The 16,186-nt window shown below is 43.1% G+C and overlaps 1 protein-coding gene across 1 annotated transcript in view; it reads right to left on the bottom strand.

The window, feature by feature from the left end:
* Positions 1–45: 45 nt before the first annotated feature.
* The window catches only part of LOC111231224 (solute carrier family 22 member 23-like), a gene marked incomplete at its 5' end in the record, with an annotated part of 31,290 nt that continues 15,149 nt past the window's right edge, over positions 46–16,186 (bottom strand). The window contains 7 exons of the mRNA XM_022758262.1: positions 46–1,797; positions 2,574–2,697; positions 4,076–4,108; positions 5,858–6,093; positions 6,890–6,992; positions 8,521–8,648; positions 11,524–11,692. Coding sequence (XP_022613983.1) covers positions 225–1,797; positions 2,574–2,697; positions 4,076–4,108; positions 5,858–6,093; positions 6,890–6,992; positions 8,521–8,648; positions 11,524–11,692 — 2,366 coding nt within the window. The remainder of the gene's footprint in view (positions 1,798–2,573; positions 2,698–4,075; positions 4,109–5,857; positions 6,094–6,889; positions 6,993–8,520; positions 8,649–11,523; positions 11,693–16,186) is intronic.

Raw genomic sequence — 16,186 nt, 5'->3', positions numbered from 1 at the left:
GTGGGGGGGGGTGGGGGGGGGGGTATTGAGAAACGTACAACAACTCTGTAAGAAATGTCTACTCAACTCCAGGTGGGGACAGTCTCCATGAAGTGCCTGAAGTCTGAGCAGGACAGTTCTTGCACCCCCACACACCCTCACCCACCCCCACTCGAGATATTTATTGGACGTGGGCTGCCTCCTGGTGCAACCATAAAGCTTCTTTTCCTGGCTGCAACACTGGATCACGACGACGCCACACCGTTGACAGTGTTGTTTTCTGTGCTGGCACTGTCCCTGATGGGGAGGACACCAGAGTCTATGGGGGAGGAGACGGTGCAGTCCATTAGAGAGGAAGGGGTTGCTTCTGTAGAGCCTGAATCTGTGATGGAAGTTGGTACTGAATCTAAGACGAGGGAAGCAGCTGAATCTGGTTCAGCGTCCGTGACAGTCAGAGCGGTTGATTCTGGAGTGGAGGTGTGCACAATGTCTGTGACGGGGAGAATGGTACGAGGCGGTGCGGTGCTGCTGACAGTATCTATGACAGGGGGAGTGGAAGAGTCCTGTGAGGGCGAATGGCCTGAGTCAATGGGTGGAGGTGGAGTGGGTGAAGGTGAAACAGTGACTAGGCTAGGAGGAGTAGGGGAGGGAGGAGATACATCATTAACACAGGGAGAGGTAGAGTCTAACTGTGGTGGTTGGGAGTCTATAATAGGAGGTACGGGGGAGTCTCTAGTTGATGTAGACTCATCTACTATCTCTAACTGGATAGGAATGTCAGAGTGTGTGCTAATGGAGGGTGGAGGGTCAGTGGAAATGTTGCAGTCTGTCATAGGAACAGGAGAGGGAGCAGGGGATGGAGGGAGGCTGTCATGCATAGGTGGAGCAGGAGAGTCGTACAGAGCAGTAGTGGGAGCTAAAGTGGCCTGAGTGTCCTCTGGCAAAGCTGGGTCAAATTTCAGGTTGATATTGTCAATGTCGTTACTTAGGGGGTGTGGGGATTCTAACATGGAGCTCGGTGGGGGCTCGATGATGGGTGTGGTGCAGATCAGTAAGGAGGCAGGCGTACTTTGAGGGACGGGGGGAGGGGAAGAGTCCAGTGAAGGGGCTGGGGTAGCAGCTGACTCTTTTGTAGGAGAAGGACCAGTGTCGTTCATCTCAGGAAGAGTAGAATCCGTCAAGGCCTCAACAGAATCCTGGACTGTAGCTGGAGGTTCATCAGCATCGGCTAACAGTGGGTCTGTGATGCAGGGGGATTTGTGTAAAGGAGTGGAAGACAGCAGGTGCTCTTTGCTGGCATGTATGATGCCATCTTTAGCCAGCGCTGTGATGGGGGTCATGGATAAAGATGATACTGACTGACCGTTGGGGTCTTTAGTCTCAGGCTTGCCAGGGTGCACCTCCATGAATGTGGGCGCAGACATATCTCCGACCGACGGAGCGGTCAAATCAACAGCAGAGGAGGCAGTGGAGTCCATGGTGGACACTGCAGTGGCAGCTGCCTCGTGGAGTGGCGTGTCATGCACCCTGGTGTAGTCCCTGCTGCTCTCGGATTGGGCCAGCAAGAGGCGCTGTTCTCCAGGTTTCCTCGGGGGAAGGAGAGGTTGACGAGTGTAGCTCTCGCCATCGGCCAGAGTCTCAGGGAGGGGCTGGTAGCGGGTCTCTGGCAGCAGGAGAATGCAGATGATGCAGATGAGAGTGCAGCAGGCAAAGATAATGTGGTGAAGGAAATAGCCCTTCTGATTGTGGAGCTCCATGATGGGTGCAGTCAGCATGCCGAAGCCAGCGCTGGCGAGGACCAGGCCCAGACCGCCACCCCTATGAGGAGACAGAAAGTGTTGTCACTTGGTAGGATTTATGATCACACAAACCTCAAACCTCATAAACCTATAAACCACCCAACCACTAAATTCACTAGAATTGAATTAAATCAAATCTATGTGGTGTTCTGCAGAACTATCACATAAATCATGCATATAAAGGGAAGCTCTTATTTTTGCTGTATGCCTCCGTTGACATATCACTGCCATTTTATCAGACAGCAGCAGAGAGTGCTGCAGTACCACCAAACGCCCTCCTCTGCATGCAGTCTCATTCCTCTCCTGCCGTTGCTTAAATTCACCACCAAATGGAGCCCTTGAAGCACTGTCAGCAGAACAACACCCCCCTTACATAACCCCAGATAATGAACTTTCCAGTGCTGTGTCATATATTCTCAGAGGGAATGGCTAATTTGTACAAGACGTGGATTACATTTGACACTGAACTGTGAGACTCTGTTGTTTCCAGCAGCTCAATGATTTCATACCCAGACTTTAACAGGAAGAGGAGCAGCTGATCCATCTGGAGGAACATGTTATGACAACCAACCTCTGTAATATCCAAATTACATGCTAGTCAGGTGTAAAAAGAATTTACACCTTGATTTTTCTTATTACTTGCAGATTTATGACATTTAGAATTCCATTATACAAAGTCTATTGACAAAGCATGTAAAAAAAAAAAACATAATTTACTCCTCTTAGGAGAAAAAAGTTTTTCACATTTTGCCCTCCTCCTGTGATGGTACAGTTTCTGCGTTCCGGTAGGTTTACCTGATCACTGTGGGTGTGATCTCAGCACAGAAGAAGATGCTCAGGTTGCTGACAGCGTGGGAGGAGAACATGCCGATGATGGAGAAGGCTATAGAGAAGTTCTTATTCAGCGTACCTGAGCTATCTGCAGACAAAGCAGGAGACATATGGAAGTTTAGACGCAGTACCCTGAGCAGTTAGTAAAAAAAAAAAAGATTTTTTTTCTGCTTTTGAAGCACAGCATATTTAAAATATTAAGGTAAATTATTCTGATTTTTTTTTTATTGATGATATTGCAGCATTTCTTTATTTAACACCATACAGAGAGGAACCAATGGAACAATTCAGCTCAAATTTACCAAAATTAAGGATTTATGGAAGCAAAGACGATCAGAAAATTCAAGTGTCCTAAGTTTCCAATCACTCATCTGAACTTTTATTTCTTGGATCTTGTGACTGACAGGAAGTAACCTGGTATCATAGCCCCAATGTTCAAGTCTTCATTTTGAAATGAATTTTAGCAACTTTTTTTTAAGTTATATTTTTGGGCATTTTTGCCTTTATTCGGACAGTACAGTGAGAGATAGACAGGAAATTCAGGGAGAGAGAGAGGGGATGACATGCAGCAGGGGGCTGCGGGTCAGACTCGAAACCCATGGCCGCTGCGGTTAGGACTAAGCCTATGTGGTACATGCTCTACCAGGTGAGCCACCTAGGTGCCGACATGTTTAAGCAACTTAAATAGTTTCCGAAACTTTAGGAGTTTTTGTAAAACTTATCATCACAATTACTTCCTAACTGCCTTTGAGAAAACCTGGAGGTTAAGTGCCAATAAATTTTGGTCAAATAAAATGTTTCGGTTTCCCAGTAGCACTAATGTTTATTTTGACAAGTTACTGAGGAACAGGCTTGCACACAAAGAGGCTACAAAGAGCCCATTTAGGCCAAATACGGTTTGAATACAAACCATCTTAATTTTGTTTTTTTTTTTGTTTTTTTTTATGAATAAGACGTTGAAGATGGCATAGAGAGGATCAGAGGAGACTGCTCTGTGATCAGCTCTAGCTTCCCACAGGGGGATTAGTGTGGAGAGAATAAAGAGATTGATAAACAGAGGAGAGCAAAGAAGGAGTTGAGATTCATAGCTCTATAACAAAGAGGCTCACCCTCCTCAACACAACAGGGATAAATAAGTGAAAAGCTAGTCATAATTACATCTAGGACTTCATTAAAGGTCTCTGCAGGGCTTGTATTCGCCTAATGAAATACTGTAGAATATCTGAATGAAGCACATTTTCGGAAACCTCATCAAGATAGTGCAGCAAACCCAAGTGATGTGATAAGAGTCATCATGTAAGATGATGCAATTTACACTTTGAAAGAATGTGCAGCTGATAAATATCATAGTAGGAAAAAAAAAACATCTAAGCAAGAGCACTCAGTTACTGATTAGTTTATCTACCCAACACAGACATTATCAGCAAACACAAGGCTTAAGAATAGAAATAAAGACATGATCCTACCTATATTCAGATGGACACTGTACTTCCCCAGCACTAGAGGAAAATTAAAGACATCAGCAGATATATGAGAGTGAGAAACACAAAAACAGTAACATCACATGCACTCCGATAATGAAGTAAATCCAGAGGCAAACATTACAAAGAAAAACATGCACACATGTTGCACGAAAAAATTGTCAACATAGTGTTACAAAACAAACAGCTCCAACTGGGAACATGAAACATGAGCATAACCTTGATGTGTTGACTCAGGTTAAACATTAAGTCTTGCTCATTTGTAACTGAATGAGCCGACTTGTGTACTGTTTTGATCATCTGGAGCACTTCTTGGCACACATTGACTAAAACAGCAATTTGTAATCATGTTCGACTACGCCATTACAAACAGCTAAAGGTAGCTACGCCCTGACAGGGTCCACTCACAACAATGAATGTGAGCTTTTACAGCAGGAAGCACAGGATTTCAAATGCTACTACAGCTGCATTAAAACTGTCTGCAACGAAACATGTATCCTTATTTTCTGTATTCGGTAAATTGTTTGACAGTTAATTTGTAAATTAATGGATGAAGCTATATTTTCCTCACATGTCACAAAATCTCATAAAAAGGCCGATGCCTTAGTCTCTCTCAGTATTTTCTGTGTCTGTAGCATGCAGCCTCAAGATTAGTTTTCCATAATTAAAATATGTAAGCACCTCTACATTTTTCCAATTTACATGTTATATCTTGCTTGTCTTATCTGTAACACATGTGATAATGTAAAAACAGTAAGTCTTGGTTTTATGGGAAGTTACATGCTGTAACTACTTCTTAGCCAGGCCAGGGCAGATAGGCAAAACAATTGTGCATTTTATGACTAAAGCATGAAAGTTTCAGCCTATAATCTACATACTCCAATGTGGAGGCAATTTGTGTCCAACCTCTGGTGACCTTGAGAAGTCATTGACCTCAGCATCGCATTTTTCCAGTTCTTGCCCCATTTCTCCATTATTATCATGTATATCTTTGCCAAAACTGCATAAAGATGCTTATTTGCTGCTATGGCCATGTAACAGGATTTTGCTTAGAGCACTATTTTCACTGCAGACCCCACCACTTTCAGGTGTTAAGGTAGCTATAGGCTAGCTTGTTAAAAACACTGACAACTTCTGCTGTGTGTTCTGTGGAATTACATGACTAGCTAGCACATTAGCGAACGTTCTGATCAGAAGCTAGAATGCTAGTTTGGTCTGGACCACACTCATTACTCCAGGCGGATCTGTCCTGTCCCAGAGGTCACATCTGAAATGCCTCCACGTCTGAAAATAAACTTCATGGTTTATACAAGCAGTGGAGACAGTTTCATGCTTAAGTCATAAAATGCATTAGAACCTTCCACGTACAAGCTTATCTGCTGCACTAATGGGGGATTTTTCTTTTAGTTTGACCAGAGCTAGGCTAGCTGTTTCCCCCTGCTTCTAGTTTTTAAGCTAAGTTACTCGCCTGCTGGCACCAGTTTAATATTTAGCACACAGACATGAGAGTGGTATTGATCTTCCCATATAACTTTCAGCAAGAAAGCGAAGAAATCTATTTCCCAAAATGCCGAGCTGTTTCTTTAATGCAACCAAGAACTCTTGGAGAATTGGAGAATTCTGTGTCCTATACTTTAAACTTCAGAGTTTATTCGATACTTCTCGCTATTAAAATATTAATAATAAACTCAATAAACTACATCATGGTGGTGTCACTTTTCAAGAAAGGAATAGAAGTTGACATAGTGTCTTTCATAATGTACTCACGGTTGAGCAGACCCAGCTGCAGCAGTGATGCTAGGGCAGTGATGATCATGAACATTAGAAGGCCACCCCGCCGCCCCATCAGACCCACTGCTGGGCACAGCGCCATGCAGGACGCCACCGCAATACCTGCCATGGTGTAATAGTCTGCATAGAAGTTATGGAACATGGTGGTTTCCTGGGCTTCAGGGTCCATCATGCTGCGAGCAAAACAGTGGTGGATCCCATAGCCTGTTAGCCTGCGTACAAAAACATACAGAGGGAAAGTAGTGAGGTAAAAACAAAGAAGTATCAGAGACTACAGAGGTTAAATGAGAGGATATTGGACAATAATTGGAAGTGAAAGGGTAAGTGACAGTATGAAGGAGAGAAAAAAGCAAAGGGAGAGCAGAGAAAAAAAGGAATAAAATCATATACACAAAGGGAGAAGACAATAAGAACAGAAAGAGGCTGGGTGGAGAGAGAAGAGGAAGAGGAACCATATTATGTTTGCTCTCATCTCAAAGTATCTAAAAAAAAAAACAGCACAGATGTAAACACTGGCTTATTGACACATAAAGCATACACCCCACAAGCTTACACACACAATAAAATAAAAAAAACTCAAGCAAACACTCACACCCTTCCTCCTGGCTGTCTAATGTTTCCTAAGGACACAGCTCATGTAAAATTTATGCTGACTTCGGGAGTCAGGGACACTGGGTCTGCCTAGCTACGGATGAGGTCTCAGATGGAGAGAGGGGGAGAGATCCCACTGGAGATGAAAAGAGAGAGCAGCAAGGACAAAAGCATTGAGGTCCACTGATCAATGTTATATCGAGCCTCCAGGTTAATAGCGGCTTCTTAACTGTACAAAATGTTGTGCCTGACTGGCATTGCCTCGCCCTACACACACATACTGTACAAGCACGCACATGCACCTTTTTTTCTTTTTTCCCCTCTCTCTGTTTTTTGACCCTCCCACGTACATTAGCATCTTGACACACAATTGTCCAAACAGTTTTATAAGTGCTAACACATAAGACAAACACTTACGAGTTGACGCAGAGCACAACAATGTTCTTCCACAGGTTTCTCGTCCCGACCATTTTCACAATGCACGTCTTTTTGGGTTTCTTCTGGAGAGCTCTCTGCAGTTCTGGAAACAAGCGGACAAATCAATCTTAGAGCCTGGCCAATAATAATTCTAATAGTTTCATTAAGAGGCAGGCAATGCAAAAGGATGGTCATTTTGAATTGTCTGAAGTGCAATAGCCTTAGTTTCATTTGGACGCTTGATCACTTCGTATCAACCTGCTGATACAGTGTCAGCTGAGCTGTAGTTAATATCATTTCAAAATGAGTTATCAGGTCAAAGAAAAGTTCGACTGCAGTCTGGATCCTCAAAAGCTGATTTATTGCAACCACAGGAAATTCAACATGTATTTTTAATGAGCGTGTTTCATCCCACACTCCCGCTCTCCTGCTGCTGCTGTTGTGAGACAGGTATGACAATGCTCACAGAGGAACAGGACTAGTTCCTGACAGGGCCACACCCCTGAGCTGCTGGTGATATTTCACACTGCACACGGTGGATGTTTTGGTATCGGAGTGCGGGTTGCCACAGAAACACACCTCTGCTTTGCGGTACTGTCTGCTCATGTTGACTCAGGCATGTGACGGCATTCCACATCGCTGCCTCAAGGTTATCTCTGACTGTATCACTCAGGCCTTACAGTGAACCCCTGGCTGAGCTACAAACCTCTGAGTAAGTCGATCCCTACTGAGATCTATGCAAATCACTTTGCTCACTTCCCAAAGATGATCTAATTGGTACTTACACATGTATGAAAACATTCCTCAGCTTTTCTTCTGTGGCAACAGTAAGTACATCCAGTGCCACGCATTATATTTAGTGCTCAGCACTTGAAAGTAGGAAATATTACTAGAAGAGTTGGGGACAGCCAGTTACTATAAAACAAGATAGGCTAAATCAATGTCTATGGCAATGTACATTGACTGTGTGCTGCATCAGCACACAGTCTCTGAGTTCTGAAAAAGGGCAGTCAATTTCACACTGAGTGGTTTCTCTTTGAGCCCTTTCTTAGCTGTTGTTTTTTTTTCAAAATGTATTGATAATTACAGAAAGCAATAGCAGGTCAAAAACAGAGCACTGTTGAAGCGTAATACAAAAGCAGTCTGCTATAATATTTGACAACAGCACAGCTCCTCCCTCTGCTCTTTGCCTCTGACAGGGCTTCTGAGCACAGACATTAAGAGTTAACCCAGGGTCAAAGTGCCTGACCTGCGTCCATCTGCCGACTGTACACCATCATGTCAGACTATGTGCACCCATCCAGGCTATAATGAAATTAATGAACGTTCTAGAGTGTCATAATGTAATGTTCAACACCCACTGCTACCTCTGGGGTGGAATGTTACTATGGTAACAAGACAGGAATTACATATAACCTTGTCAATCTGGCTTATTTAGGGAAGCACAGATGGGGGGGATACTACTATACACCCTGCCCTACAAAAATCAAATAAAAAAATGCAGCAAATATATAAAGACAAGAGTAGTTTAACATAGAAATGTATCACTAAATACATATAGTAATCACAGAGAGTAAAATGCAGCCTTTTAATGCCGATATCTTTAAAATGAATGTCAATGTGTATGTTACCTGTGAGGATATTATCCGTGTCAAGCTCCATGTTCACTCGGTTTTTCTGTGCTATGTGTCCCATGATCCATTTGGAGCGGCAGTACTGCTGAGTGGCCAGCAACCAACGCAGTGACTCAGGGAAGATCCTGTCAGAAAGACGGGGGATGTCCTTGTTAATAAGGCATGAAAACTGAGTCAGAATGAAATAAAGACTGTTTGAAATCTCACTTAATCAGTGTTAGCAGCACTAAATCTTGTTTTTGTTAACCAGCATACCATTTCAACACATTCTGATTTAAATGCAGACAAGAGCTAAGGTTATAAATTGTACCCTGAACAGAAAATTAGTCCTGATTTCATTTGCTACGCTCTATTATCTTTTGTATTAAGTTACGTTGCACACATTCCTCTGAGTGGTCAGGTTTCTCCTTGCACAATATGTTGATTTGATGATAGTCAGTAAGAACAATGCCACATCCCCCAGTTGGCTGGATTTCTCTGGATCAGATGTTTATGAAGTAAAAAGTGCTGGTTTCACAATCTTGCACTGGTGTGGTCTGCGACTGTTTCCACAAATCAGCAATAAACCCGGATCACCTGCAGTGTTGAACTCTTCAGCCCAATCAGCTGTGATATTTGCAGAGTCAGTTACTTTATCAGCAATGGGTCCAATTTGTGCCCATAAAGGCTGTCTGCTTTAATCAAGATAGTGGAGAAGGCTCCATACTTCCAAATCTCCAAGAGTCCTCTTGAGAGGGCCGACACAGGCATGCTGATGTATTTTTTGTGTGTCAGCGGTGTGTGTTGTATGGACTCACACAAGTGTAGAAAGAGTCCACAGTGTTGCCCTGCACTTTACAGGTTAAGTTCACTGTGAAAAGTCCAATGATCTCTTTGAGAAATATAAACGTCACAACCTGCTTCATGTCCTTGAGTGCTGTTGATGTTTTTTTTTTGTTTTGTTTTGTTTTTTTCAAGGCTTTAATCGAACCAAAGCAGACAGCAAACAGTTACATACCCTACTAAAGCTTAGCAACAGAACCGCTTAGTGATGAGGGATCCCTTCATATACAGTGGCAAGAGAAAGTATATGAACCCTTTGGAATGACCTTGTGTTCTGCATTGGTCATAAAATGGGTAGTGGAGACAAACACAATGTGCTTAAGCTTATATCACACAAACAATTATAGTCCTTCGTGTCTGTGTTACTGAACACACCCATCAAACACTCCCTGTGCCTGGGGGAAAAAAGTAAATGAACCACTGGATTTCAACAACAACTTCAAACAAACACTTCCAGTAGCTGCTGAACAGACCTGCACAATGTTCAGGGGTAATTTTGGACCGTTCTTCCTACAGACCGGCTTCAGCGCAGCCATATTGTTAGGATGTCTGGTGTGAACTGCTCTCTTTCGGTCGTTCCGCAGAATCTCTACTGGATTAAGGTCTGGGCTCTGACTGGGCCGCTCCAACAATTCCTTTGTCTGAAGTCTTTCTGTGGTAGATTCACTTTGATGTTTAGGGTCATTGACATGCTGCAGTCACCCAGCTTCTACTGTGCTTCAGCAGGTGGACAGCCATCCTGACATCCTGCAAAAGACCTTGATAAACTTGGGAATTCATTTTCCCCTTGATGATGGCGAGCTGTCCAAGCCCCTGCTCATACATAGTGCTGCGTGTCCTTCCAACACAATTCAACCTTAGTTTCATCAGCCCACTAAACATTTTCCCAGTAACATCGTGGACTGTCAAGGCGCTCTTTGGCAAACTTCAGGCATGAGCTGCTTCCTCCGTAATGTCCCGCCATGGAGGACACCTGCTCCATGCAACGATGCTCCATGATATGCATATGGCAGACTCATGAACAGGGATGTCAATCAGCTGCAGTGATTCCTTTAAGCCTTAAGCCATTACTCTTGAGTTTTGTTTTTACCTTATTGATCATTCTGTTTTGTGTGTTTGGAGTCATCTTAGCTGGACATACGCACTTCTATGGAGAGTAGCCACAATTCTAACTCATCTCCATTTATAGACAGTTTGTCTATGAATATCAAAATTCTTTGAGTTTATAACGCTTGCAGATTAATGCAAATCAACAATTCTTGATCTTCTGAGTTCTTTTTGCGCAGACTCTTTCACATCAGCAGCTTCTTGTGAAGAGAGAAAATGTCTAAGTATTTTTTTGAAAGTAGCTCTAATCTGCCTGAATCTTCCTTCATTGACTGGATCTGATGACACTTCAACATAAAAAAAAAGAATTACTTTTAAATTAAAAAAATGTCACTCATTCATCACTGTAACAGTGACTAATGCCTGTGACTATGCCTAAGGTGTCTGACTCCTGCACTGTATTATCTCACTAGTGTGGAAAATCCCCATCAATCCCCCATCCGGTCTGCTCCGTGTCCCACACTGATTAAAGAGCAGTATATCACCAATATTGATGTTTGATCAGTTTAGTGCTTCGCAGTGCTTTTGATTGTTTCTCAGTGGAACCCCACTTTGTTCTTCAGGTACACCATGGAAGAAAGCCAAGGTCTTTGATACACTGATAAAATCTATATTCTTGGATTTCTTCTGCTGACTTACAGCAGTGCTGTGGAGCGCTGTGCTTGGTGGCAGAATAAATGGAGGGGAATACATGAGTATTTACTGCCTGAGCTTCAGCGAAAGAGACTGCAGTCACAGGAGAGGTCACTGCAAATGAGTTAACATAAAGATGTTACATTTAATTCAGCTGGGAATTCACTGCTGGAAAATGTCCTTGGAGGCAAGGCTTTCTCCAATCTTTGTTTATAACATTTCCCCATCTGTGGAAGCATCTTTGTCTTAACAAGGTTTTATTGAGACTATAAAACAATGGATACCTAAGATGTAACCCATGTAGATTTTTACTGCAGATGTAACCACATATTTCAGCACTAATAGAGTCTTGTGTAGGATTTAAAAACACCTTTTAAACAGGGTTTTGAACAAGACAAGTCTATGCCAAAGCAGCAGATGCTCAAGTTATTTCCTTACCAGATGTAGGACAGCATCAGCAGCAGGGGGCAGATGATAACAGCTTGAAGTACCTGCCAGTCGCGACAGAGGTAGGCCACCCCAGGCATCAGCAGCTGACCACCCAACACCACAAAATTGGCCACCATGGTCATGGAAAAACGCCATCCTGGCAGGCACAGCTCAATCCCTGACAGGGGGAACAAAAAAGAGACGCAAAGAAAGGTTATTAGGTTTTTCTGCAAGGGACAAAAACGCAAAATGGGCATGTATGACAACAGGGCAAATGCCACATTTCCAAGATTTCCTGACAACGTAACACCAGGAGTAATAACATAAACAGACCCAACGGATCCAAACAGTAATCTGATTTGTCCTTGTGCTGACAGAAACAGGCCAGAACATGGCTCCTGACGACAACGATGATCTCATGATGAGAGGTTTTTGTTGCTCTGATGCAACACAGACATAATTCCTAGATCATCAAACAGTATGACTACTATTGCACAGATACTGTGACTTTTAATACAGAGAAACACCTTATTATTAGTTTACTACTAGTTGTTTTACTAAGCAAGAGTAGTAGCCAGTGCCCCCCAATAAAAGAAGAGATAGGAGATAAAGACTTAATAGTTAATTGATTAATCAAACAATGAATTGATTAATTAAACAAAAAAAAATCAATATGCCATAAGGTCAGTTAGAGATATAGGTCACTTTTAGAGCTACAGTACATACAAAGAGGTTAAATAAAAGCGATAAATGACTATGTACAGTTGTTGTTCAGAGACAGTAGGCTGCTGTGAGAGTGAACTAACTAGAAAGAGGTTCCTTGTACTCATTTCTCCTCTATCAGAATGGCACTGATTCATTCACCCAGTCATTAGCATGCACACCACACTGGCAGCCAGCAACCACAGACAGTCCAGCCCTTTAGTTACTGCAGTGTTGAAGATGGCTTCACATCAAACCATAGAAAGTGAGCACAACTGTGATGCCGCTGTTCTCACCTCACCCAAATCTTTTGTCCCGCTTCATTCATCCCTTTTTTGTTATATATCACAATTTCTTTTTTTTTCCGCTAATGGTTCTTTTCTTTATCCCAGGAATGTGAACAGTCTCCAGATGGGCCTTTCAAGGTGACAGGGCCAGCATAATACAGTGGGTGTCTGCGGCCCCGCTTCATTCCAGTGGAAAAGACCGGAATTTCAATTAGGACTTGCCCCCTTCTGAGGACATGAATAATGCTCTCTGTTCACAGACACTATCGCAGCTGGAATGACAGAGCCAATGAGTGGAGAGCAGGGCGATGGGTGCAAGACCTGCTGAGTTTGAACCAACTAACCTCGAGACTCCTTCTGTGTGTGCTGCTGGGAGAAAAGTGACGGTTCACTGGGTATGGAATACATGGGATTTGAATTCTTCGGTTATGAATAAGGCGTCATGTGCACTGAACAGGCCACTGCATTGTGACGGGAAAAGGACACCCTATGGTGAGCTATGCTGTCACACAGTAAGATGTCTTAGCAGCACAAACTATATTATGATATCCATTCATATGTATCTATGAAATATGGCACATTTCCTAGATTGAACTTCAGAATGAGTACACGAGACTGTAGAAAAGGAAGGGAGGTCTGAGCACCTTACTCCTGGTGACCCTAATCCTCCACAACCCACTAGATCAGCATTCCCACAATGCCCTGCTGCAGTCTGTGTCCTACTGACATACAATAAATCTACCAATAGCTAATCTGATGTCACATAACAGAGATGCTGATCAAGGGTCTTTGGGGTGACAAAACAAGTTGGACATACAACAATCTATTTAAAAAAAAACACATTTAAATGCATCTACTATACACAGTGAACGTGAAAATGACATCATCAACGATCAAGCCCGTAGCCAATTAATAGTAATGATAATCCGTAAAGAAGCTTTGGCTGGTTTGCTGACTTTGGCAGAATAAGAATATGAATCACACTCTCTGGTACGTGCCACAGTAGCTCACTAGCCTTCAGTCAAGTACACAGCTCAGTCAAGGAGAACCATTGTTTTACAAGAGAAAGAGACTGTTTGACCACTAAAAGCACTCAGTACAGCCACTCCCTGTACCCACAGGCTAATGTCACGACCTTTTACTGGTCACATGAGGTCCTTAAGGCCTTTTGCCACGATTTCACGGCATAATCCTGGCACACGCAATCCGTTAAGTATAAGGTAATGATAAGGAGACTGGTTTGTTTGCTATATTTAATTTTTAGGATTTATTTTTAGTGCCACCTGCAGTAGCTGGAGCTGCAGGGCCCTGCTGTAGGTGTCACAGGTAAAAGCAAACAGTGCAGCTGCATTACAGTTGCCATCCCTCAGCTGTGTTCCCTCCTCTCCCCCCACATTGACACAGCTGTGCAGGCTGGCATATTTCTTCGATTGCCTGTGATGAACTTAAATGCCCCATAGCAACAGCTTCCGTGTTGACTGAAAATGGTAGGTCGGTAGGACGAAGTTTCAGAAAGTTGTCAGTAAAAAAAAAAAAAAAGATTATTGCCAGTTCTGGTGTTGGAAAGGTGTGGGGTTTCAGACGCTGTTCAACCATCCAACAGGAACTTTGATTTAGGCATAATGAATCACTCCAGAATCTGGTGACTGTGAAGGCTATAGCATATGAATCATATCATTTTCATACACATCAAAACAGTGACCCTTTGTACCCTGCATGGCAGCCTCCACATCTGTCCTGCTTTCCTACAAGCTTAGTCAGGCCTTGTCCAAGTCTCACTTCCACATAAAAATGTACTTGGTAAGCTCTGAGGCCTGGGTCCTTGTTCATGTGGGTGGACTGTATGGGGCTCATCCTTAACGGGTAGGTTTTTTTTTTTTTTTTTTTATCAGTACACAGTTAAAGCTCCACGCCTTAAAAGCTGCGGTCACAGATGGAAAATGCTTGTTGAGACCAAACTCAAATTCAGACGTGCAAAGCTGCTGATGAGTTCTTGCAGTTCCCTCTCTGAGTGACAAGCCAGTGCAGCATTGTCAGCACACAGCATTTCCCTGATTAGGAACCAATGAACCTTGATCTTTGCCTGGACTTACTGTAGATCGAAGAGTTTGGTCAAGGCAAACTGCATCATCAGTGGAACACAGTGATCCCGTAGGGGAAGAAATCAAACAGTGTGGAGGCGAGTGTTTAGCCCTCTGCAACTCGCAGTTAGTCAGGGAGGTCTCTGAGAACAGGTCACTTTGCTCTCAAGGTATCCTTCACATTTCAAGAGAACCCAATCATCCAAGAGGCTATGGGAGAAGGCCCAATGGAGCATGAGCAGACATATTCTGCTGACAAGGTCAAAGGCCTTTTGTCAGATCAGTTAAAGGTAATGTAGAACGGTCTTCTCTGCTCATGGCGCACAGAGAGGATCCTACTGATGGTACATCATTGAGATTCTGGGTACATATGAGCAAGAACAAACAGCAGTTTATTTACAATCTCTCTGGCAGATAACCTCCAAAGAAGGCTCAGAAGCATTTTCTTCTCTCTTTGTTTATATGTAGTGGTGATTGTGTTACCACACAAATATCCTAAGGTACCCTCCCTCTTCTTCCAAGCAATGAAAGGGGGTTATTGACTAAGAATAAGGTCATACTCATTGATTAGTCCCTTATCTGGAGCTGCAAAGAATGCCAACTAGCCCCAACTAGCCACAGGCACTTTCCTTTGTTCGTGAGCTGAAATTCTCAGCAATCAAACTACAAGTAGAAACACAAGCAGGAGAGTATTTTCTTTTGAAAATGTTTGTGCATGAGTGTGTTTCTAAACAGACACAGAAAGATGGGCACAAAACCAAGCCATCGGCCCTCACAGGAAATGGGAACAGAGTGACTGATGAACGGCTTACACTTTGACACAAATATGAGACTAAGTCAGGGGTGGTTACCTTAACACAACAGATTCATCAGCCTGACCAAAGAAGATCTGACACACCACTCCTTTTTTTTTTTTTTTTTTTTTTTTAACACCCATAAAAAGAAAGTGCAAAGGTTGACAATGCTGATTTCGCCAATCACTGAACTTCACTCAGGAGTTTGCAGTGTGAGATAGTTTGAGGTTATGTGATGCATTGTCTTTCAAAAGTGTTGCATGATAATTGGAACATGACTCCAAGTCATCCAGTTTAAAATATAGACTGAGAATAAAAATGTGCGATAGGAGGAAGTGTGCAGGGCAACCGAAATGCAAACTCTGCACAAAAAGAGAACTTTAACCCTGCTCAGAGAGAAAAAAAAAAAAAAAGTCTGCACCTTAACCCATTTATCAGCAGACAGCTCGAGCGGCTTACGGGGAAGCATGAGGACAGTTCAACCTCTGATCATGGAAAATACCACTCTTTGGCTGAAACACATTTGCACTCTATACACGGTCTATGTCACACCCTGCCTTACTATATATTTCATCATCTCTTTCAGGCCATTCTTAACCCCCAGAATGGAGAAGTCCGTCTGATGGCAGGACAATATCTCTGCAGTGGTTTGAGGCGGACCTGGCTGCTGTCCTTCGGGAAGCATAGGCATATGGTGGGAAATGAAAAGCTTTTCTCTTCAGAGTCGGATCTGGCACACATTACTCAGGTCAGGCCAGACTGAGTGATATCCATAAATGGCATACACACAAAACAGAGAGTAAGACAG

The sequence above is a fragment of the Seriola dumerili genome, unplaced genomic scaffold (genome assembly GCF_002260705.1).
Source record: "Seriola dumerili isolate Sdu_G_001 unplaced genomic scaffold, Sdu_1.0 BDQW01000291.1, whole genome shotgun sequence".
NCBI classification, from domain to species: Eukaryota; Metazoa; Chordata; class Actinopteri; order Carangiformes; family Carangidae; genus Seriola; species Seriola dumerili.
The sequence above is the reverse complement of the archived record's forward strand: the minus strand, read 5'-3'. Positions and strand labels throughout refer to the sequence as shown.